Here is a 23379-nt window from a genome sequence, read left to right on the forward strand (position 1 = left end):
CGCCAATGGCTGCCCCAATCCATCTTATACTGGATTACCTCCTTCATCTCAGAGCCCAGGGTCTAGTGCCCTCATGTCATGACCAGTTGATTTCTTAAGGGCTTGGATTGCCTCTTTCCTTATGTTAGACCCCCGGTCCCTCAGCGGGACCTGAACTTGGTGCTGGCCAGGCTCCATTTGAGCTGCTTGCTACATGCTCCTAGTCCCACCTCTCATGGAAAGTAGTTTTTCTTGTGGCGATCAATTAACCATTCTTGTGGCGACCCTGCTAGAAGGGTATCGGAGCTTCAGGCCCTGACCGCCAAACCCCGGTATACAGTATTCCATAAGGATAAAATCCAGCTCCGCCCACACCCTTCATTTCTCCCTAAGATGGTCTCCACCTATCATACGGGCCAGGCCATTTCCTACCCATGCTCTGTCCCAAGCCCAACACGTCCAGTGAGGAGCGCCGCCTCCACATGCTAGATGTAAGATGGGCTCTGACCGTTTTATCTGGAACATATGAAACCATTCAGTAAGTCTTCGCAGCTGTTCATTGCCACGGCTGAGCGCATGAAAGGGCGGCTGATATCCACTCAGCAGCTCTCCAACTGGATCACTTCATGTATCCATACTTGTTACAACCTGGCGGGAGTTCTCCCGCCACTGATTGTGAGGGCGCACTCGACTAGGGCGCAGGCCTCGTCCGCTACCTTTCTGGCTCACGTCTCTATTCAGGGCATTTGTAGGGCTGCCACGTGTTCATCAGTCCACACATTCACCTCGCACTGTGCAATCATCTCCCAAACTAGGGAGGACGCCAGGTTCGGCAAGGCAGTGCTTCATCCCAAGTGTCTGTGAACTCCTATCCACCTCCAACAGATATACCTTGGAATCATGTATTATGGAATGCACATGAGCAATCACTCGAAGAAAAGACAGTTACCTTTTCTGTAACTGGTGTTCTTCGAGATGTGTTGCTCCCTGTCCCGCCCCTGGAATCCCTGCCCCTGACTGCCCCCTGCTGCCCCATCCAACCCCTCCTTTCCTTCCTGACTGCCCCCCCTCCCCGGGTCCCTTGCCCCAATTCAACCCCCTGTTCCCCACCCTCTGACCACCCCCCAAACTCCCCTGCCCTCTATCCAACCCTCCCTGCCCCCTTACCGCGCTGCCTGGAGCACCAGTGGCTGGATCACGCACCACACAGCACAGAGCACTGGGTCAGGCTGGGCTCTGCAGCTGCGCTGCCCAAGGAGGTCACAGCCCCGCCGCTCAGAGCATTGAGCCGACGGCGCAGTGAGCGGAGGCTGTGGGCGAGGGGCTGGGGGCGAGCCTCCCAGGCCAGGAGCTATGGGGCCGGGCAGGAGAGTCCTGTGGGCCCTAGTTCACCCACCTCTGTGTTAGTGGACTTCCCTCTTATCTCATGACTGATAACTTTGCTTAAGACCTTTTGGTGAGGAAACTTGTCAAAGGCTTTCTGAAAGTCCAAGTACATTATATTCATTGGATCACCCTTGTCCAATATGTGTTGACCCCACCTCAAAGAATTCTAATAGATTGGTGACGCATGATTTCGCTTTACAGAAGCCATGTTGGCTCTTTCCCAATTTACCTTCATTTGTGCGTTTGATAATTCTGTTCTTTACTATAGTTTCAACCAATTTCCCTGGTACTGAAGTTAGGCTTACTGCCTTATAATTGCCAAGGTGGCCTCTGGAGCCATTTTAAAAAATTGGCTTTACATTAGCTATCCTCCAATCATCTGGTACAGAGGCTAATTTAAGCGATAAGTTACATATCACATTTAGTAGTTCTGAAGGAACTCAAATGTGAAACTGCAGAACGTTTGGGTGAATACCCTCTGGTCCTGGTGATTTATTGCTATTTAATTTATCAATTTGTTCCAAAACCTCCTCTATTGACACCTCAATCTGAGACCGTTCCTCAGATTTGTCACTTAAAAAGAATAGCTCAGATGTGGAAATCTCCCTCTCATCATCTGCAGTAAAGATTGAAGCAAAGAATTAATTTAGTGTCTCCTCTTCAAGTGATCCTCTGGTCCTTCAAGTGATCCATCCCGTGTTGCCCATTCCCAGCTTCTGGTAAACAGAGGCTAGGGACACTTCAGAGTATGGTTTTGCATCCGTGCCCATCCTGGCTAACAGCCATTGATGAACCATCTCCTTAGCAGTCTTGTCTTCCTTGACTGCCTTGAGTGTTAAAGTACACATCAACACAACCGTGACTCTGCCCTGCCCCCCTGCCATTCCCAAGCTCCAGGGAATTAACTGCATTCTGCATTCACTGTGTTAAGAATAGCTATACTGAATAGTGGAGGCATTAGCTGGAGCAGCTTGATAGAGATGTGATTGTGATCTGAAGAGGTCTGGAGATTACTTTGAGGAGCATCACAGAGCTGTGAATGTGATATGAGGACATCTAAATCTTTGCTCCACTGTATGTGATCGAAGGAATGCATCAGTTAAGCACTGAGTTGTGTAGGTTGTGTCAGAAGGTGGGGTACAGGGCTCTGCTTGCCATGGGGATTGTCAGCAGTGAGGTGGGATATGAAACCCTGTCAGTGTGGTTAATGATAGGTAAATTAAAGTGTAATGTTAGGTGAAATCCTATGAGTAAGAATGAAGGGGGTGAGGGAATTGTAAAATGTAACCTGTGTGTGTGGTTGCCCAGTACTTGAGTGTAGAATAGTGTAGGTAGCTCCTGTTCAGAACAGCTGATCTAAAAACAAATTTTGCCTTAGAAAAGAGAAGGCATATTACTCTGCTACGGTTGTCACATGTCCAGTTCCCTTAGTGTTATGCACTTTCTGCAAAAGCAGAGTTCAAGTATGTGAGCTATGAAAGTATTGGGTCATTACTCAAAGAGGGCAGATTTAACGTTGTGTTGGCATGTACCTTAACTCTGTGTTTCCTCTCTTTCAAAAGTTTGACTTTTGCTGAACTTGATATTCTTGAGGGCATGAGATACTACCAGGCAACCTTAACTCTGCTTAATGATGTCTTCCATCAGTGAATTTCCTAATTTTTTTTTTAAAACAGAAAGAGGAATGTTTGTAGGAGTTAGTAGCCATTTAGGCAGTTGCAGTTGTCACAGATCCTAGCAAACAGTCCTTCCTGGCCATCCACTAGGACTGCTGTGAGGAGAATCCAAGCCTCTGAGCTATTGATCCCCTGGCATGTGTTACACTTCTAAAACCTCAGCAGGCTGGAGCACTGCTTCCTCCCTTGGCTTTTTTGGCACATTTCCTGGGCACTGACTCTTGGACTGCTACCACGTCTTGAAAATGGGGCTTGTCACAGGGCGCATCACTCACTGTTGTTGCCTCCTCCTGGTATTCTGGGGATTAGCTTGAGGCTGACTCTGCCCCAACTCCGGCTGCAGTTTGCACACTGTCAGTTCGTCTCTGCTGTCCGCCTGCAACCCCTCTTGCAGCCTCAGGAACTGCAATATCCTCTTCATGGCGTGGTCCTCTGGTCATGTCACTATCTGAGTTCCCCCCTTGTGGGCGGGGTTAGCTCCTCAATAGTACGAGGCCGTCTTCCCGCCCACTGTCTTGGTGCCACTCTCCCAGTGGCTGGTAGGGGAACCTGGGCCCGCCCCCTTCTCTGGTTTCAGCCCAGGGACCCTCAGTTTAGCAGTCTGGGCCCTCTCTCTCTAGCCTCACTGTTCTATCCCTTTGCTGCTTCCTACTACTGGTTCCCCTTTTCTTCCTAGGCCTACCAGTTCCCAAAGCCTCCTCCCTCTTCCCAGGGAGTGACTGCAGGCTGCAGTCTCCACTTATTCCTCCCTTTCTCCTGGGAGTGTCTGCCTTATCCCAGCAGCCCCTTCTGCTTTCAGCTGCCTGTGTATTCCAGCCCAGCTGAGCCTCCTTAATTAGCTACCTAATTTGTTAATTGTCCCATCTGGCTTGCATTAAACCCTGCAGGATGAATGTGCGGTAGACACCCCATCACAGGGCTTCAAACCCACCTGCCCTAAGACCCAGGATCAGCACTGACCTCAGTTACGTAAACATTCCCCTCTGCCAAAACTTTGCCCCAAAGAAGTGAAGTTTGTGATGTACAGTTTAATTCTCAGGGGCATGCAGTGGTTCTGAAGCAGACAAGACGCATGCACTTTGTATAGTCTAATGCCTTTATGCTTTTTTATACTTAATCATGTAAAGCACAGGAGAGTCCAGATCATACAAAACATGAAAGATTAAACGCATGTCCCTGCCTCAGTTTCCTCAGCATTGCAGGTCATTCTTTTGGCTGGGGTATGAATCCCTTGGGTTGTCCAGAGTTCTGGTGGTTGTCTGGCCTCAGAAAACAGGGCAGAGACCCCCTGCCTCATGAGGCTGCTAAATGCTGAGTGACCTCTTCCTTGGAGCCCCTTATCCAGCTTCTGTGACTTTGCTCTCTCTTGCCCCAAGCTGCTGCTTCTTGTCTGACTCCCCCTGTTCTTGTGTATTTCTTTATTTAAACCTCTCCTGGTCACCTGGTCTTTTTACTCTACTCCTGGTAAATTGCCACTGCTCCTACCTTCCTCCCCTTCCTTCAGAGGAGTCAGCTAAACCGGTTTTCTGAGGATGCAGCTCACCCACTGTTCCCAGATATTTTCACCTAGTCGTTAGGTCCTAAGCACCTTCTGTAGTATCTGTCTGGTGTGTAACCACTACAGGTCCTGTCAGCTATGGTGGATCCACATACATACAAGCATTCATGAGAAAGCAGGTTTTCACAGTACAACTTCACAGTATCAATCAGAATTTCTAATTTATACAGCCATAACCCCAGTTCATCACCGTTCTCATCTAGATTTGCAGTAGATAAACTACTGTGTGTAGATAGTAACAAAACAACCTAGCTTTTATATAGTGCTTTTGATCAGTACATCTCAAAGAACTTTACATCATTATCTCCATTTTACAGATGGGAAACTGAGGCTCAGGTCCATAGATCATTCACAGATTCGTAGATTCCAAGACCAGAAGAGACCATTGTGGTCATCTAGTCTGATTTCTGTATAACACAAGCCATAGATTCCCCCAAAATATTTCCTAAATCATAGTTTAGAGAAACATCCAATGTTGATCTTAAAATTGTCAGTGATGGAGAATCTACTGTGATCCTGGGTAATTTGTTCCAGTGGTTAGTTACTCTCACTATTACAAATTTACACCTTATTTCCAGTCTGAATTTGTCTATCTCCATTGGATTGCGTTACACCTTTCTGTGCTAGATTAAAGAGCCGATTGTTAAATATTTGTTCCCCAAGTAAGTCCTTATAGACTGTGATCAAGTTACCCTTTACCTCTTTGATAAGCTAAATAACTAGAGGTCCTTGAGTCTGTCACTAAAAGGCATGTTTTCTAATCCTTTAACCATTCTCATGGCTCTTCTCTGAACCCTCTCCAGTTTATCAACATCCTTCTTGAATTGTGGCAGCAAAACTGAACACAGTATTCCAGCAGCAGTCACACAAGTGCCAAACACAGAAGTCAAATAACCTCTTTACACCTACTTGAGATTCCCCCATTTGTGTATCCCAGAACTGCAGTTAGCTCTTTTGGCCACAGTGTCACACGAGCTCATGTTCAACTGATTATCCACCAATTCTCAAATCTTTTTCAGTCACTGCTTCTGAGTATAGAGTCCCCCATCCAGTAAATATGGCCGGCGTTCTTTGTTCCTAGATATATACATTTACGTTTAGCCATATTAAAATGCACATTGTTTACTTTTGCTCAGTTTACCAAGCGATCCAGAGCACTCTGAATCAGTGACCTGTCCTCTTCATTATTTACCTCTCCCCCAATTTCTGTGTCCTCTGCAAACTTTAAATAGCATAGGTCCAAGAACTGATCCCAATGGGACTCCACTAGAAACACACCCATTCAATAATGATTTCCAATTACATTTTGAGACCTGTCAGCCAGTTTTTAATCCATCTAATGTGTGCCATATTAATTTTGTATCATTCAAGTTTTAAAATGTCATGCCTACTAAGTCAAATGACTTGGAGAAGTCTCCGTATATTACATCTGCACTATTACCTTTGTCAATCAAATTTGTAATCTCATCAAAAAAAGATATCAAGTTAGTTAACAGGATCTGTTTTCCATAAACTCATGTTGGTTGGCATTAAATATATTAATCTCCTTTAATTATTTATTAATTGAGTCCCATATCAGCCGCTCTGCAATCTTGCTGAGGTTGTTGTCTGACTAAGAGGCCTAAAATTACCTGGGTCATCCTATTTATCCTTATTAAAGTAGCTTTCTTCTAATCTTCTGGAACTTCCCCAGTATTCCAAGACTTTTTGAAATTTACATTAACGGCCCAGTAAGCTCCTAAATCAGCTCTTTTGAAACTCTTTGATGCAGATTATCTGGACAAACTGATTTTAAAATGTCTAACTTCAGTAGTTGCTGTTTAACATTCTCCTGAGATACTAGTGGAATAGAAAGTGTTTTATCATATGATATGTCTACATCATCTGTTTTCTTCCAAAATACAGAACAGAAATATTTATTGAAGACATCTACCTTTTCTTCAGGGTTTATGATAATTTTGACATTTCCATCTATTAATGGACCAATACCATTGTTATTATACTTTTTGTTCCTAACATACTTAAAAAGCTCCTCCTTATTGTCCCTAATTCTGCTAGCCATAGATTTCTCCTTGTGTCCTTCTGCTTCTCTTAGCAATTTTCTACAATTCCTAGCTTCTGATTTATATTCATTACTATCAACTTCCCCTTTCTTCCATTTGATATATAGATCTTTTAAAATTTTTATAGCTGCCTTCACTTCCCCCATAAACCAGGTCAGATTTTTAACCCTTCTTCCTCAGTTGTGGGATTATGGCTTTTTGGGCATCTGTGAAAGTATTCTTAAACAATTTTGGATGATCATTTATATTTTTCTGATTAAATTCTCCATCCCAGCTGATTTGTCTGGTAATTTTTTTTCAGCTTTGTGATATTGGCATTTTTAAAGCACCAAGTATGTATTTATATCACTGGTCTGGACTTTATTCCGGGTCCATATTAGAAATATGATCAAATCATGATCACGTGTACCTAAATTACCATTAATTTTAGTACTGTAGTCAGACCACCTTTATCTGTCAAGCTCTAATGTAGAATTCCTCCATGTTGGCTACAACACTTGTTGATTAAGGAAAATGTCAGAGAGATGAAGAGACTTGCCTGAGGTCACTCAGCAGGCCACTGCCAGAGCCAGGAATAGTTGCAGTGCGGGGGTCTCTCGACACCATTATTGTATGATTCCTAAATGCTCCTCTCTCTCCTGTACGTTTTGTGATAGTGGAATGGGGATAATGGTCATGCTTCTAAGTGTGTAGTTGTTAACAGAGCTAGTGAGAGAAATCTCAGACATCTATATGTCCCAAAATCTTGAGAGCTTTATTACATTGGCTTAGTAAATTTACATGCATGAGAGAAGATGGGAGTGTTTCTTTTCTTCTCCAACCTCTCCCCTACCATTTCGTGCAACATGTAGCCCTTCCACCAACCCTTCCAGCTCAGACCTTTTCCAGATGTTTGTCCTACCAGGAATTTGAAGTGTCATTAGCTGAGCACAGTTTAGGATCTAAGTTGTCTGCTTATCCCCATGAGCTATCTAGGTGCCATGAAACTTCCTAAACTACAAACCCTCTTGGCTTCTCTATCTTTGCATGTTCAGTGTAATCTGATTTGCTTGTGAACATTAGGCATGAGGGTAAATTAGGAGCCAAGCTCTTCGGCTAATACCATTCTGAATTTTGCTCCCCCAGAAGGTTAGTGGGTGCCATGCACTCTTTGGGGGAAACCCTCAAGTGAGTGCAAGCCTTTTATCAGGATCAGAGCCATGGTTTGATCCCCAGATCTGGGTGAAAATATGTCAACATTAAGAAAATACTTTTTTACTTTTTTGTATTTTGGGAACCCCTTGGTCAAAATGACCACAAATTTGGAACACCCTGGCCAGTGCTTGGTGAGCCATATCAAATTTCAAGGCAATCTGAGTAACCATGTAGATTTTAGAGCACTTAGAAGAACTGAGGTTTAAACCAACAGCTGGCTTATACCTTAACTATACTAGACCAGGCAGTCCACTATAATATTTATTAGGAACTGAATTGAAGCACATACTGCAGGAGGTTATCAAGGATCCATTGCGTAACTCTGTACAGCAACAACTTCTGTGAGAAAAGAGGGATAAAATCTATTGTGCCTCAGTCTTTCTGTGACATTAAAATCTGACCTTTTCACAATACCAGAGTTTTCCGTTTGTGAAAAAGATTGTACTACTAGTAGTTTATATAGTAGCAGCACCCGTGTCTTAGCTCTGCCTTGACATTTTTGTAGCAGCCAACACCATCCAATGGGGCAAATTTCTCTTCCACTGATATGGGAATGGCCACTTTTGAACATTTGGCTCCTATTTCTTTAGTTTCAGATGATGCTGGTAGCTAACAGGATGTTGAATGAGCATCAGTGTCATGAGAAACATTAGGAAGAGCAAAAGTTGTAGGGCTTGTGTGTGGAGCTGCGGGGTTTTGAGCTGGAATTTCACTAGATTAATTTGTCTTTCTCTGGCAGGTGGTAAAGGTTCCCATATTAGAATGTTCACAGTACTTGGATTGTGAATCGTGTTTGACACTGAAAGATCCATACTGTGGCTGGTGTGTTCTCCAGGGACGGTAAGATCTCTGATCACTTCCTCAACAAGGCTCTTCAGAGAAATGATTATTTGGGATTAGCTAGTTAATTTTCTTTTGTTTAGTTCTGTCCGTTTTACTGGAAAACTCCAATAAGGTACAGTATGCGATGATGTTAACTCTTCTATTTGTACATTTATATGATCTTGTACAACATGCATTTAGACTTATATAGCCCTACTTGAAATACTATTAGCTGCTGCATGTGGTACATACATCTCCTCTGTGTTCATTCATTCTTTAAACCCTCATCCTTCTATCATCTGATTCTGTCTCCCCACATGACCTCCCGGAAATGCCACCATTAGTCAACAGCTGCTTTTTCTCTGGCACCTTCCAGTTCCTGCAAATTGGAGCCACTGCATTTCACTCAGTTCTGCACTTCTCTTCCGTCACTATGCACTGTATTCTTCCCAGTGGATCTCAGTCTGGGTTTCACTCTGACCACAGCAAGGAAACTAGTCAGTTCCGTGCAGCTAACAGCCTTCTCCTTTCTGCTGTTACTGGCTCATCCTCTCTCTCTGTATTCAGCCTTTGACACTCTGTTCCAGTCCTTGGTAGTGGATCCAGCAATGCTGTGAACTACAACTCCCATCAAACATGGTTCTGCTTCCACTTGCTATCCTTTTCTGTCTATGCAGTGCCACAGTGTTCAGTTCATTACCCTCTGTTATGTCCCTTCTTCCTCTCAGGTTTCTCACCTCCACCTTTAATGTTAGTGGCCAGGTTTACTCAGCTGTAAATTGTAAATATAATTTACAAAATGAAGTTGTGCTGTATCTAATGTACCCAGTGTGGCCAAGATTCCCATTCATGCCCAAATTTGGATTCACAGAATCCTAGAATCTCAGGGTTGGAAGGGACCTCAAGAGGTCATCTAGTTCAACCCCTTGCTCAAAGCAGGACCAATCCCCAATTAAAGCATCCCGGCCAGGGCTTTGTCAAGCCTGACCTTAAAAACCTCTAAGGAAGGAGATTCCACCACCTCCCTAGGTAATGCATTCTAGTGCTTCACCACCCTCCTAGTGAAAAAGTTTTTCCCAATATCCAAGCTAAACCTCCCCCACTGCAACTTGAGACCATTACTCCTTGTTCTGTCATCTTCTACCACTGAGAACAGCCTAGATCCATCCTCTTTAGAACCCCCTTTAAGATAGATGAAAGAAGCTATCAAATCCCCCCTCATTCTTCTCTTTTACAGACTAAATAATCCCAGTTCCCTCAGCCTCTCCTCATAAGTCATGTGCTCCAAACCCCTAATCATTTTTGTTGCCCTCCACTGGACTCTTTCCAATTTTTCCACATCCTCCTTGTAGTGTGGGGCCCAAAACTGGACACACTACTCCAGATGAGGCCTCAACAATGCCAAATAGCACTGTTGGAGCTATTGAGGCTACATGCCTTAGCTTGTTGTCACTGCTGTAGTTGGTGTGTATGGTTTTCCTACCACTCTTGCTGGGGAGAGTCCTGCTCACAGCAATATTGTAGCCAAAGAATACATCCCCTCCTCAGTTTTGGAGAGCACGCTGATGGTTTCCTAAATCTTTTTCTTCAGGTGCAGTCGTCGCTCTGAGTGCTCCAGATCCATAGTGAGTGAGCAGTGGCTCTGGAGTTTTAATTCTACAAAGCAATGTTTATCCATCCAGTCACTAAGCCCAGCTAATATCAGCAGAGAAGAAAAGAGAAATGTGAGCAGTGACATAGTACTTGGAAAACATACCAATGTGATAAGAATGGTGGCTTTCTCCTTTCATGTCTGTAGATGGTTGGCCACCTTCCATTCTGGTGTAAATGAGAAAATCTCCTATTGACTTCAATGGGAGCTGAATCACTAAGCTTTGGACTTCATCCAGGGTGTGCCTTACTCAGGGCACTTAAGTGTCATGATGGTTTCAGGAGGGATGGGTTCCTTCATGACTTTGTCAAGTCAGATGTCTATGCATATATTATTATGAGAGTGATACATTTTGGGGGTTCTTACTTGCCTTGTGCTGCTACTGCAAAGTCTGTCCTTGGCTTGCCATGTGTAAGCATACCTATAGATTTCTAAAGTTTCATGATGCTGATTATTAAAAGGATAATGAAAGAAAGTTTAAAATCATCAGCCCAGTTTCTGACCTCTGCTAGAAGAGCCAATGGGAAACTGAGGTGTCTCATGGATGAGAATTCTGTTGATGTGCCAAGAGCCGGTGGGAACCCAGCTTCCATCTAGAGAACTGGGTGCTTGTTTACAGGAAGGACATTAAGGAATGGCATTGAAAATGGCAGCAAGGATAATGTGATTAGAAACAACAGTGGGAGCCGTCTTAGAAAGAAAATGAATGGATGGATCAATTATTTTTTTGTGTCTCTAAAAATGAGAGATTAGGAAAACAATTATATTAACTAGAAAAGTGTGAATTATGAAGGGACAAATTGTGGATTTATATTAATATTTGATTGGCAGATTTTCCTGACTATCTTGGATTTACCATCCTTGCATGAGGAAGAATCATATTCTTGTTACTTTGAAGACTACGAGAGTCCAGCAGTTCTGACAGAGTCAGGCATCGTGTGTCCCTCCCCAGATCCCAGCCAAGTACCAGCTTTGAAAACAGGAACAGGTCAGTTCAACATTTTCTGTAAATGAAGTATAAAACGACTGGTAAACAAAATAATCAGAAGAAGGAACAATGGAGTTTGTCAGAATGTCGGTGGCGAGGTGGAATATGATAGAATTCTAATGCTTTAATGATGGTTAAGTGAAAGTATAGGTTGAGTTGGTATCCTGTGAGTAAGTATAAGGGAGTTTTAAAAGTCTGTCACATAGTTCCTAAATTGTACACATATGGTATTGTTTCTGGGGAGCTGGCTAAGTGTCAGTGTTCACCAGGGTGTGGAACTGCCTGAATCTTAAAGTGTCAAGGGCCACTGTGAGTATGTGCGCATTGAAGCATTGCTCAAAGACGGTAGACAGAGGTGGTGTGGGTGACTGTATTTTTTTTCCTTTCTGTCCATTTGTCCTGTGGTTGAGAGTGAATGGGCTGTAAAAGAGGTGAAGAACATGTACATTTCAGACACTGTTGGCAGAGGAATGGTATATGTGTGAATGGGGCATGTTGGGATATTTCTGAAAGAGGGCAGAGTTAAGGTTGCATGGGCAACATTAACTGTACATTGAGTTTTGCTCAGGTTAGTTTCTGCAAGGGGATGACATAGTACCAAGCAACCGTAACTCTGTGGTAACTTAGTTTTTTACCATTGAATTAGGTAGATAAATACTACTGGGAACTGTCATTCTATGAGACTTTCACTTCCCAGATACAGGTTGGGGAACAAATGCTACTAATAATGGTAGGGCCTAGTTATTCCTGGATATGATAGCTGACAGATTTGGTTACCAAATAGTCGTTAAGCCAACAAAAGTTAATACTATTTTAGATTTGGTTTTAGTAACCAGTAACATTATAGAAGAGCTAGTTGTAAAAAATCTTGGATTGACTGAGCATGAGTTGATTCAGTTTAAATTAAATGGAAGGATAATCAAAACTAGGTCACCAACTACAGGGCAGACTTTGAGAAATGAAGGGAAATAATTAATGAAGGCAACTGGACTGAAGAGCTCAAGGACTTAATGTGAATCCTTGGAATTTCTTCCAGATAATTTTTGCACCTTTAACTTGAACTTGCATCCCCAACAAGAAGAATAAACTTGTAGGGAAGTGCTCCAAACCTAATTGGATGAAATACCACCTCAAAAATGTGATAGTAGGAGTAAGCAGAGATTCTACAAAGGAGTGGAAAAAGGGATCAGTCAGCAAGGAAAGTGAAAGAGGTCAGAAAGTGGAGAGGTAAAGTGATAATTGCCAAAAGTCAAGTTGAGTTAAACCTTGCAAAGGAAATTAAAACAAATAGTTAAAGGTACCACATAAATAAAAAGAGAACAAGAAGATAAGAAATGGGGCAGAGATTAAGGATAATCTTGGTCTGGCCCCGACACTAAATTAATATTTGCCTCAGTTTTCAATAAAGATGATAATATAGAATGTGTGGGCAAAGGCAGGATGGCTAACTGGGATTGAATGTATAGAAATGGAAATACTGCGTCAGAGGTGAAAGCAAAACTCAAAATGCTTAATGCATTCAAATCAGGGGGACTGGATAATCTCCATCCCAGAATACTGAAAGAACTGGCTCATGAATTTGCAAATCCAGTAACTAGAATTTTTAATCTATCAAATTGGGGGTAGTATCATATGGCTGGAGAACAGGAAATATAGTACTTATATTTAAGAAAGGGAAAAAAGGTAATCTGGGAACAACAGACCCGTTAGCTTGACCTCAGTAGTATACAAGGCTTTAGAACAGTTTTTAAAGGAAACAGACATTAAAGACACAGTAGTAAATGGAAAAAGGGGTAAAAAGCAGCATGGGTTTACAAAAGATAGATTGTGCCAGAATAACACATCTTTTTTTGATAAGACAAGAGGAATCCAGGAGATCTAATCTATATGGACCTTCAGAAAACATTTGATACATTTGGATTTTAGATGGGGTAAGATCCAAGTTACCTGGGAAAGAATTTTCTGTAGTATCTGGCTGATGAATCTTGCCCATATGCTCAGGGTTTAGCTGATCGCCATATTTGGGGTCGGGAAGGAATTTTCCTCCAGGGCAGATTGGAAGAGGCCCTGGAGGTTTTTCGCCTTCCTCTGTAGCATGGGGCACGGGTCACTTGCTGGAGGATTCTCTGCTCCTTGAGGTCTTTAAACTACAATTTGAGGACTTCAATAGCACAGATATAGGTGTGAGGTTTTTTTTGTAGGAGTGGTGGGTGAAATTCTGTGGCCTGCGTTGTGCAGGAGGTCAGACTAGATGATCATAATGGTCCCTTCTGACCTAAATATCTATGAATCTATGATACAGTACCACATGGCAGGTTCCAGAGTACCACATGGGAAATTATTAGTTAAGATGAGAAAATGAGGTTAGTACAAAAATCATAGAATATCAGGGTTGGAAGGGACCTCAGGAGGTCATCTAGTCCAACCCCCTGCTCAAAGCAGGACCAACCCCAACTAAATCATCCCAACCAGGGCTTTGTCAAGCATGACCTTAAAAACTTCTAAGGAAGGAGATTCCATCACCTCCCTAGGTAACGCATTCCAGTGCTTCACCACCCTCCTAGTGAAAAAGTTTTTCCTAATATCCAACCTAAACCTCCCCCACTGCAACTTGAGACCATGACTCCTTGTTCTGCCATCTGCTACCACTGAGAATAGTCTAGATCCATCCTCTTTGGAACCCCCTTTCAGGTAGTTGAAAGCAGCTATCAAATCCCCCCTCATTCTTCTCTTCCGCAAACTAAATAATCCCAGTTCCCTCAGTCTCTCTTCATAAATCATGTGTTCCAGTCTCAGAACTAGACTCAATGACCCAGGAGGTCTCATCCAGTCCTATGTTCCTATTCAATTGGAGGGAAATACTTATGAAAAAGCAAAGGCTGGAAGAGACCTAGGGCCCCAAGGGTGATTGTGGACAACACGAAAAGGAGTACTTGTGGCACCTTAGAGACTAATCAATTTATTTGAGCATAAGCTTTCGTGAGCTACAGCTCACTTCATCAGATGCATACTGTGGAAAGTGTAGAAGATCTTTTTATACACACAAAGCATGAAAAAATACCTCCCCCCACCCCACTCTCCTGCTGGTAATAGCTTATCTAAAGTGACCACTCTCCTTACAATGTGTATGATAATCAAGGTGGGCCATTTCCAGCACAAATCCAGGGTTTAACAAGAACGTCTGGGGCGGTGGGGGGTGGTAGGAAAAAACAAGAGGAAATAGGTTACCTTGCATAATGACTTAGCCACTCCCAGTCTCTATTCAAGCCTAAGTTAATTGTATCCAATTTGCAAATGAATTCCAATTCAGCAGTCTCTCGCTGGAGTCTGGATTTGAAGTTTTTTTGTTGTAATATCGCAACTTTCATGTCTGTAATCGCGTGACCAGAGAGATTGAAGTGTTCTCCGACTGGTTTATGAATGTTATAATTCTTGACATCTGATTTGTGTCCATTTATTCTTTTACGTAGAGACTGTCCAGTTTGACCAATGTACATGGCAGAGGGGCATTGCTGGCACATGATGGCATATATCACATTGGTGGATGTGCAGGTGAACGAGCCTCTGATAGTGTGGCTGATGTGATTAGGCCCTGTGATGGTTTCCCCTGAATAGATATGTGGGCACAGTTGGCAACGGGCTTTGTTGCAAGGATAGGTTCCTGGGTTAGTGGTTCTGTTGTGTGGTATGTGGTTGCTGGTGAGTATTTGCTTCAGGTTGAGGGGCTGTCTGTAGGCAAGGACTGGCCTGTCTCCCAAGATTTGTGAGAGTGTTGGGTCATCCTTCAGGATAGGTTGTAGATTCTTAATAATACGTTGGAGGGGTTTTAATTGGGGGCTGAAGGTGACGGCTAGTGGCGTTCTGTTATGTTCTTTGTTAGGTCTGTCCTGTAGTAGGTTACTTCTGGGAACTCTTCTGGCTCTGTCAATCTGTTTCTTCACTTCCGCAGGTGGGTATTGTAGTTGTAACCTTGATTATCATACACATTGTAAGGAGAGTGGTCACTTTAGATAAGCTATTACCAGCAGGAGAGTGGGGTGGGGGGAGGTATTTTTTCATGCTTTGTGTGTATAAAAAGATCTTCTACACTTTCCACAATATGCATCTGATGAAGTGAGCTGTAGCTCACGAAAGCTTATGCTCAAATAAATTGGTAGGTCTCTAAGGTGCAACAAGTCCTCCTTTTCTTTTTGCGAATACAGACTAACACGGCTGTTACTCTGAAACCTGTGGACAACACATTAGACATGTGTCTGCTATGCAATATGGCATCAGAAAAAACTAACACAGCCTTTGTTTATGAATGGAGAGGTATCATGTTCTGAGCAAGGAGTGTACAGTGTCCTTCCGTCCAACACAGCTCAGGCAGCACCTGGAATTCCGTGTTCAGGTCTGGACATCACTGGACCCAAAAGATACTGACAAACTGAAATTCAGTGAAGATCAGCTACAATGATTAGGGGACTGGAAAGGTTCATTTTAAAGGGTTTTATGTATACAGCTTGGCTGACATAAGACTGAGGGGGAACTAGGGACCTGTGCACCAGTATTCAAAGTGGTAAAATGGGGTAACAGCGGGAGTAATAGAATGGAAATAAATCAAGAAAATTAAGGCTGACTATCAGGCTAAACTTCTTGCCCATGATCTGCATCAGCGTTTTGAATCCTCTCCACTTGGGAACATCATCACAGCAGTGATTGAAAATGAAAGTGACACAGCACTGGAGTGAACAGTGCTGTGTTGCTAGGGGCGTTGGATTGATTGAACTAGTAACATTTATAATTTTGTGACTCTGTGGCATATGTTCGGAGGATTTGGTAGTTTCAGGACCCCTGAGCTGGATTCATATTTTCATCTGGGCAGGGAGTAGCAAATTAAACTGCTGTTACAGTATGTAAGCTTATGTCAGATCCAAAAACATCATAAGGCTGGTTTACAAATCATGATGTCTCTAAAAACCCCAAATGTATTGTTTCTTATTTGCTTTTTGATTTTTGAACTGTGTGGCAGAAGCCACTGTCCCAAAGATGTGAACATCTTAAGGTGTCAACTCAACCTGAAGGCAGAGGCAGAAGTGTGGGCCTTGGAGGGAGCTCACCTTCCTCACTCCTTGTTCCTGAGGCTGGGAGTTGCCCTTCTGTCCCCCTCTTCTGTCACACTCTTCCCCATCTTCATCTCCACGTCCATAGTCCTCTCCCCCACAATCTCCTGTCCCCAGCCTGTCCCAGCATTAACCTGTCCTCACATTTGCTTTTCTTTCCTGTTAAACTATCCTACATTTCCCCCCTGCCTCCTGCCATTCCCTTGTACCCCCTTAGTCTCCTCCTGGATTTCTTCAGCCTCTTGCCTGTTTCCCATATTCTCCTGCCCGTTCAGTCTCCCTCCTTGCATTATGGTTCCCTGACATCCCCTTCAGTGCCACTCCCTTCATCCTTTAGTTTTCCCTGCAACCTCCTCCTGGTCCCCACATTCCTCTATAGCCTTCAGCCCCCAACAATACTGCTGTGGCCATCTTCCCTGAAGGTAGCCTGGCTTCATTCAAATTGAAAACAGTGAGAATTGGTGGCCATCTTCACTAGGTGCAGCCTTGTGTTCATATGCAAAGACTCTAGGGAAATGGAGGACATTTTGGCTGAGACCAGGTTGGCTTCTGCCGCAATAAAAGTAATGAGCAATAGTGAGCATTTTGGAGCAGGGCGTATTTAAGGATTGGAATCCAGCATTCATGAAATCACTAGACCTTTTAAAAAACACCAAACATCATGAACTCTGTGACAAAATCACAGGAATTGACAACACCGTGTTGGCTGGTGGCTTTGGTGGATTTTCCTTGCCCAAGATTGATCTGCATGTGGTTGCAACAATTGGTTTTCACACACCTTTTAGTCAGATATTTTCTCAACAGCACCCTTCACCTCTGTCCTCTTGTGAAAAGCCCAGCCTGCGCCATACTGACCCTCTCTTAGATGCAGAGATAGAAGTGATTTTGGTATTTGTCTGAATCCGGATACATACCTAAAGCCTACCTGGAACAGAGGAAGTGAACCACTGACTGAACTGACATGAGGAGAAGGGCAGCCCAGCCTGCAGACTGCTTATTCACTTGGTAGGTGAGCAGTCTGGCCAGCTCCCTGAGAAATGGCAAAGCCTGGAGGTCGGCTGGCTGTGGGGCTTTCCCTTTTGTTCAGAGTGCAAGCGTCTGTCTCCAGCGTGGTGGGTGGGTATTTATGAATAAAGATGATAAATGTGCTTATAAAAACAGAAAGACAAGGTGTGTAAGGTAATATCGTGTATCAGACCAGTTTCTGCTGGTGAGAGAGAAAGGCTTTCGAGATTACACAGAGCTTGGAAGCTTGTCTCTTTCAACAACAGAAGTTTGTCCAATAAAAGATACTACCCCCCACCTTGTGTGTCTAATATCCTGGGACCAACACATCTACAACAACACTGGAAACAACTTATAAAAACAGTCTGTATTACATGCCTCTGTATGACGCATTGGCTGTGTCTTAGATACCAAGTGTGAATATTTCTTCAGCCATCAAATCTGCAAGAAAACAGTGAAAATGCTCTAATACTCCTGGAGACAAAGAGAATGAGACCCTCTTAGGGTTTGTAGGTAAAAGGATACCTGAAATCAGGCCAGACAAAAATTCTCAAGTCTCCAACAAATTTGTATCCAAAGGGCTTGTAAGCACCTTTCCTGATTTACCTCATAGTTTGTACACTAAATAAACTTCTCTGTGTGATGGTAGGATGTGACATATATAAAATTATAATTTCCATTGGTTTGGTTTTAATTAAGTTAAGGGAGGGTGAAAATCGGGCTTGTGCTGGGAGGCTTGCTTCCCAACTAATCTATGGAGACAGTGTGTCCCTCTATAAAGCGTACTATATGTCTGTCTGTCTAATAATACTGCAGCATGTATACCTGTCACAGCTCCATTATTTTAGAGGTGCCATTTTTATTTCCCTTTTCAGAGCACATAAGTTTAAAGCTAGTGGTGCGTTTCCATGATGTCTTCATTGCTTCCGTGGATTTCTCTTTCTATGACTGTGCCGCAGTAGCCTTGCAGTGGAAGTCAGCACCGTGAGTACATGTTGGTTTCCTGTCTAAAGGCTTTGGCCATTCCTATTTGTCTATTGGACCTCCTCAGAGGCTAATCTTGTACTGTTGTTTCAGGTGTCAGGGATGTGTGAGCAGTCAGTGGGGATGTAACTGGTGTATCCACCAACACCTCTGCACCCACAAAGCAACTTGTGAAGAGGGGACCATTATCTACAATGAGAGGGTTTGTCTCATTCATAGATCCCATCTACTAAGAATGCCACTGAAGTCCAGAAAGATTAGGTTTTTACTTAGATTAAGATGGCAGCCATCTTGCTGCTGTAGGGGCTGAGAGTGTTAAGAGGAGTATGTGTCCCCTTCTGATACTAAAGTGGGGCTCCTGAACCCTCAGAGCCTGGCTGCTTTGTAGAGCTTTCACAGGTATTGTGGGGTGGGGGCTGAGGAAAGGTTTCCAGCAGCAGGGCAGTGAGGCAGGACAGGCCTCTTATTCAGAGTGAGTCATAACTCATCCAGAAACCCTCCCTCGTGCCCAGCCTACGATCTTGATGTGAGGTATCTGGGGAAGCTGGGAGGCATCAGGAAGCTGGGAGGAAACTACCAGGGAACTGATTGTAGGGAGGCAGGCAGGGAGCAAGAGAGAATTGGCCTGGGGAGAAGTGTGTCAGGCTGGAGCACATTGCAGTGTGAAGAAGATAAGCAGGGAGCACCAGCTGGAAGGAACAGGGTCTCTTGGTGAAGGATGGATAAAGCTGTGCAAGAGGAGAAGCTGACAGTTGAGCTAATCCTTCATACTCTGAGAGTTTCAGCCCCTCAGGATCTCTCTCTAGGATGTACAGTATTAGCCTTTATTCCCTGTGCTCAGTGAAGCCAACCAGTGTGAGAGGCTTATCTCTCTCTCAGTAGAAGTCTCAGAAAGGTCAAATTGCCTCCTAGGAATTCCCTTTTGCCATGGAATCTGACTGACTATTGTTTTTTGCTTGTGTCTTTCTCTCACATGTTGCTGTTTTCATGTTCTCTCTGTGATTCTCTCTCTCTGCCCCCATCTCAATGGCTCCCCTCAGACACAAATTCCAACCTCAAGTCCATTTCTTTCTTCAGCTGCTTCCACTACCATGACCTTCACCAACACACTCACTGGGGCCACCAAACCCATCACTCCCTCAGTCACTATGGTGGTGACCCACACTCCCATCACAGAGTCAGTCCCCACCACTCTGCCTGCAGTCTCTGCCATGACTGCTTATCCCACAGGGACCTTTAGCCACACACACGCAGCAACTCCAACTACAGCCATTCTCACCTTTCTCAAGACCACCACTGAATCTACGGTGCTACCCCTAACAGACAAGCCCGCTACTACCAGCCTTGCCACAAATCCTACTGTAGCATCTGTCACTACCAGCCCAGCAGAGACTGCAGACCGTACAGCTCTGCCTACCTCTGAACCAGCCCCAGAAGCGTGGTTCACTGACCCACACACCACTGCTGCCTTCAGTACTCTGCAGCCAGGTGTGACAGCATTAACCCCTCCCCCTGACATCACAAATTCCACATGGTCTCCCACTACTTCTTTACCAACCTCTGAGGCATCCACATCTGCCATCCCATCTCCTTTCACCCCCAATCAAAATTCAAGTGCCACCGCCTCCTCTGCTGATTTCCCAGGAGACCTAGAGACAGAACTACCTCCCTCTGAGGTCCCATCTTCAGTCCTTCCTGACTGGCTACTTGGGGAAGGCACAGAGCTCAAGGATACAGAGGATTGGATGGATTCACTGCAGACCGAGAATGATACGTCACCCTTCTCTGCTTCCACTCTTCTCTCAGGCGATGGAGACTCTTCAGAGAGGGATGGCCCTGATTTCCCCAGAATCCTGCACCCTGGTTTTGACTATCAGTATGATGCCCCTGGATTTTTGGAGTTGGTGAGTCTGATGCAGCTCTCAGACCTACTGTTAGAGCTATGATCTACTTTGACATTCAGGTGCAGGTCACTGAATTGGGAGACATAACATTACAGGAAGGAAGATGGGGTCTCCTGGAGGAGGAGGAGGAGCCAAAGGATGGTGATGTGTTCAGAGTGGGAAATCGCAGCCTGAGGAAGGAAGGGGTCTTTGGTGTTGTAATGTGGCCATTTACCTGGAAGCTACACAATGTCCAACCGAGGGGTTTCCTGGTACACCATTCCTAGGGCTTGCGTAGTGTCTGCTTTCTCCTGCTCACTGTCTTCGGGGTCTTACATTGCTCTCCTTACCCCTGTAGTAATGGCTGGGTCTACACTATGAGCTGGGGTGTGATTCCCAGCCTGCATGCACATAGTCGCTGTAGCTGCCATTGAGCTAGGTTGCTAAAAAGAGTCGTATGGGTGCAGTAGCATGGACAGGACCAAGGAAGCTACGGGCTAGCCATGCTTAGTACAAACCTGTCTGAGCCTGTTGCTACGTCTTCGGCATGGCGAGCCCATGCCACCACTGTCTGGGCTACCCCAGCTCTACTGTAGTTCTCAGCATGCTAACTCAATGAGTGCGAGTTTGTCTAAGCAAGCTGGGAATCTTGCTCCAAGCTCCAAGTATAAACATACCCAGTGCACCCAGCTTCCCCTTCTCTTAGGATGAGATTTCATTCCTGTATTTGCCTCTGTTAATTGCTCCAGTCAAACTCAGCTCCCTGCACTGTGGGTGCTCTTTATGGGTGTTTGTTTTTCAGAATGAGGAGTTTAGCTGGGGTCCTGGAGCCTGTCCCTGTGTGCAGGGCATTCAGGGATCCTCTCTGCTCCCAGTCAACGTGAAGCAGAAGATAACCCTGCTGGGGAAAAACTTCAATCTGTATCAGGTATGTTTCCCATTAGCACGGAGAAGAGGTTTGCTTGCAGCATGGCATCCTGTGGGCAGCCTCTGGCACCGCGGTTCCTAGATACGTCAAATTTAAGGACACCTCGCTGAAGCACCGAGATTCCTACACTGCTGAGGTGCTGTCATAGGTGCAAACTGGCAAACTCCAGGATTGTTTTGGTAACAAGATGGGGATTTGAACCTCATCTCTGGCTAAGGAGATATCTGGGGGACTTCAGTGGCTGGTGAGGGGGAATTAGGCACTTTCTCCTTTAGAGGAGGAGGGAGTCAGGGTTTGGCTGCAACAGTGAGATTATCCTCAAACTGCATCTTTCCTGAATGTGGGGGCTGCGTATCCAGGGTGGGTCCCTGCTGAGTCCCTTCTCATTCCATTTTAAACCTCAAAAGCTGAGCGTAGTTCTTCCATTTTTCCTTATCCTGTCCCCTTCTCCTGATGTACTAAAATGTCCGGGTGGCTATTCCACATCTGAAGCTTCTACAACAGAGTTCAAATTAAGCCTTACAGATCCTCAAAAACTCTGGTTCCTTTGGGCTGCATTTGCTGTCATAGGTGCAATCATATTTGTCTCCAAAGATCGAAGACCACTTCAATAACCTCTCTGGAATGATAGACTTATGTACAAACTGCAGCTGGAACCTGATAGGTTTCAGGGCGTGTGGCCTATTTCTCTCAGTTACACACTAATTGTTACCTTTCTCTGTTGAGGTGTGTATTGTACATAACAAGCATGGTTGGTGACTGACACATACCCTGGCTCATTTTTCTAATTTTTTTCCTCTGGTCTTCTTTTCTCTAATCGCCCTGCTTCTGGGCAGAAATCTTTTGATAGGAACCCTCTCCTCTCCCCAGCATACAGTGTCTGTCTTCTGGGAATTAAATTGTTTGTGGTCTTGATTTGATTCCTCTCATGTGGGGATCATGAAGAAGGGAGAGTATAGGAGGGACTAGAACGCAGGAGAAAGATGGCTTGGCAAATGAGAACAAGGAGCATGTTGCTTGCATAGGGAGTGGTATGGAAAAGGGCACTGAGATGGGAACAGGAGGAGAAGTTATATGGGGAAGCATAGTGGTGTATGCCTGGGAGCCTCTGTGTGTAGGTTTGGCCATGTGAGTGGATACTGGTGAAGCTGTCTCTCTCATCCTGGCTGTAGGATCAGCAATGGGACTATGAGTGTGTCCTGATTGTGGAGGGGAGGACAGTGGTGATGGATGCTTATGTTGAGGGGGAGGAAGCAAACCGATCACTCTGCTACATCACGTGTCAGCTACACCAGGTAAGTATTTAGATGGCAGAAGCTATCCAGACTTACCACTTAATCCAGTCTCATCCAGGTTTTTGTTGACGATCCTCTTAGTCTGACTGGAGAGAAGACTAAAAATTACATAAATTGTGAGCTCTTTGGGGCAGAGACCATCTTTCTGTTCTGTGTTTGTATGGTACCTGGCACAACAGGGCCCTGATCCCTGAGGTTGCTGTAAGACAAGTAATAATAATAAAGTCTTCAGATAGCGGAAGGTTAGTTTTATCTGTGCCATAGTACAATGATAATGCCATGATTGTGGCAGAGAACAATGCCGTACCTGTAACACATCTCACTACCATCCCTATGATATCCAAAAGGTTAGCTTCATTGCCCTTTCATTTAGCACTCTGTCACTCCCACCGGCAGTGCTTCGTTTGCCTTTTTGTGGGCTCTTCTGGAATTGAGGACAGCTCCTTTGCAGAAAGCCTCTTGGAGAAAACCAAAATAACAGAAAGTAAGATAGATGCAAGCATGAGGTATGTAGCATGTACAATCCTAGCCTGCTGAGGGTGCTAGAGTTATAGATGACATTAATGTATTCTGTCTGGCCTTTGCAACAGGAGAGAGAGGGATACTGGCCCAGAGATTGTTGGCTGTTTCTACCAGGATGAGAGATTTGAGGCTGGTTTTGGAGGGGAATGAGGAGGGTGTGTGCTGCTATGTAGCATGTGGAGAGGATTTGTAAATAGACTGGAGTGGATGGCACATGCAGCTGTCCCTAGAGGTCCCTGTCTGGGCACCCTAACTGCTGTAGCAGCTTCTTTGACTGCCTTTGAGAGACCTAGAAGGTTGAAATATGGTAATGGCATTGGGTGAGCACTTGGGGTCATTTGAC

The 23379-nt window shown here is 44.5% G+C and overlaps 1 protein-coding gene across 1 annotated transcript in view; it reads left to right on the forward strand.

Moving 5' to 3' along the window:
* PLXNB1 (plexin B1) overlaps window positions 1-23379 on the forward strand; it is a 192141-nt gene that overhangs the window by 102688 nt on the left and 66074 nt on the right. Inside the window, exons 8-15 of the mRNA XM_077821156.1 lie at window positions 8596-8696; window positions 10270-10402; window positions 11161-11317; window positions 18300-18408; window positions 18502-18610; window positions 19449-20312; window positions 21094-21219; window positions 22392-22514. Of these exons, the coding sequence (XP_077677282.1) occupies window positions 8596-8696; window positions 10270-10402; window positions 11161-11317; window positions 18300-18408; window positions 18502-18610; window positions 19449-20312; window positions 21094-21219; window positions 22392-22514 (1722 nt within the window). The remainder of the gene's footprint in view (window positions 1-8595; window positions 8697-10269; window positions 10403-11160; window positions 11318-18299; window positions 18409-18501; window positions 18611-19448; window positions 20313-21093; window positions 21220-22391; window positions 22515-23379) is intronic.

The sequence above is a fragment of the Eretmochelys imbricata genome, chromosome 7, assembly GCF_965152235.1.
Source record: "Eretmochelys imbricata isolate rEreImb1 chromosome 7, rEreImb1.hap1, whole genome shotgun sequence".
NCBI lineage: Eukaryota > Metazoa > Chordata > Testudines > Cheloniidae > Eretmochelys > Eretmochelys imbricata.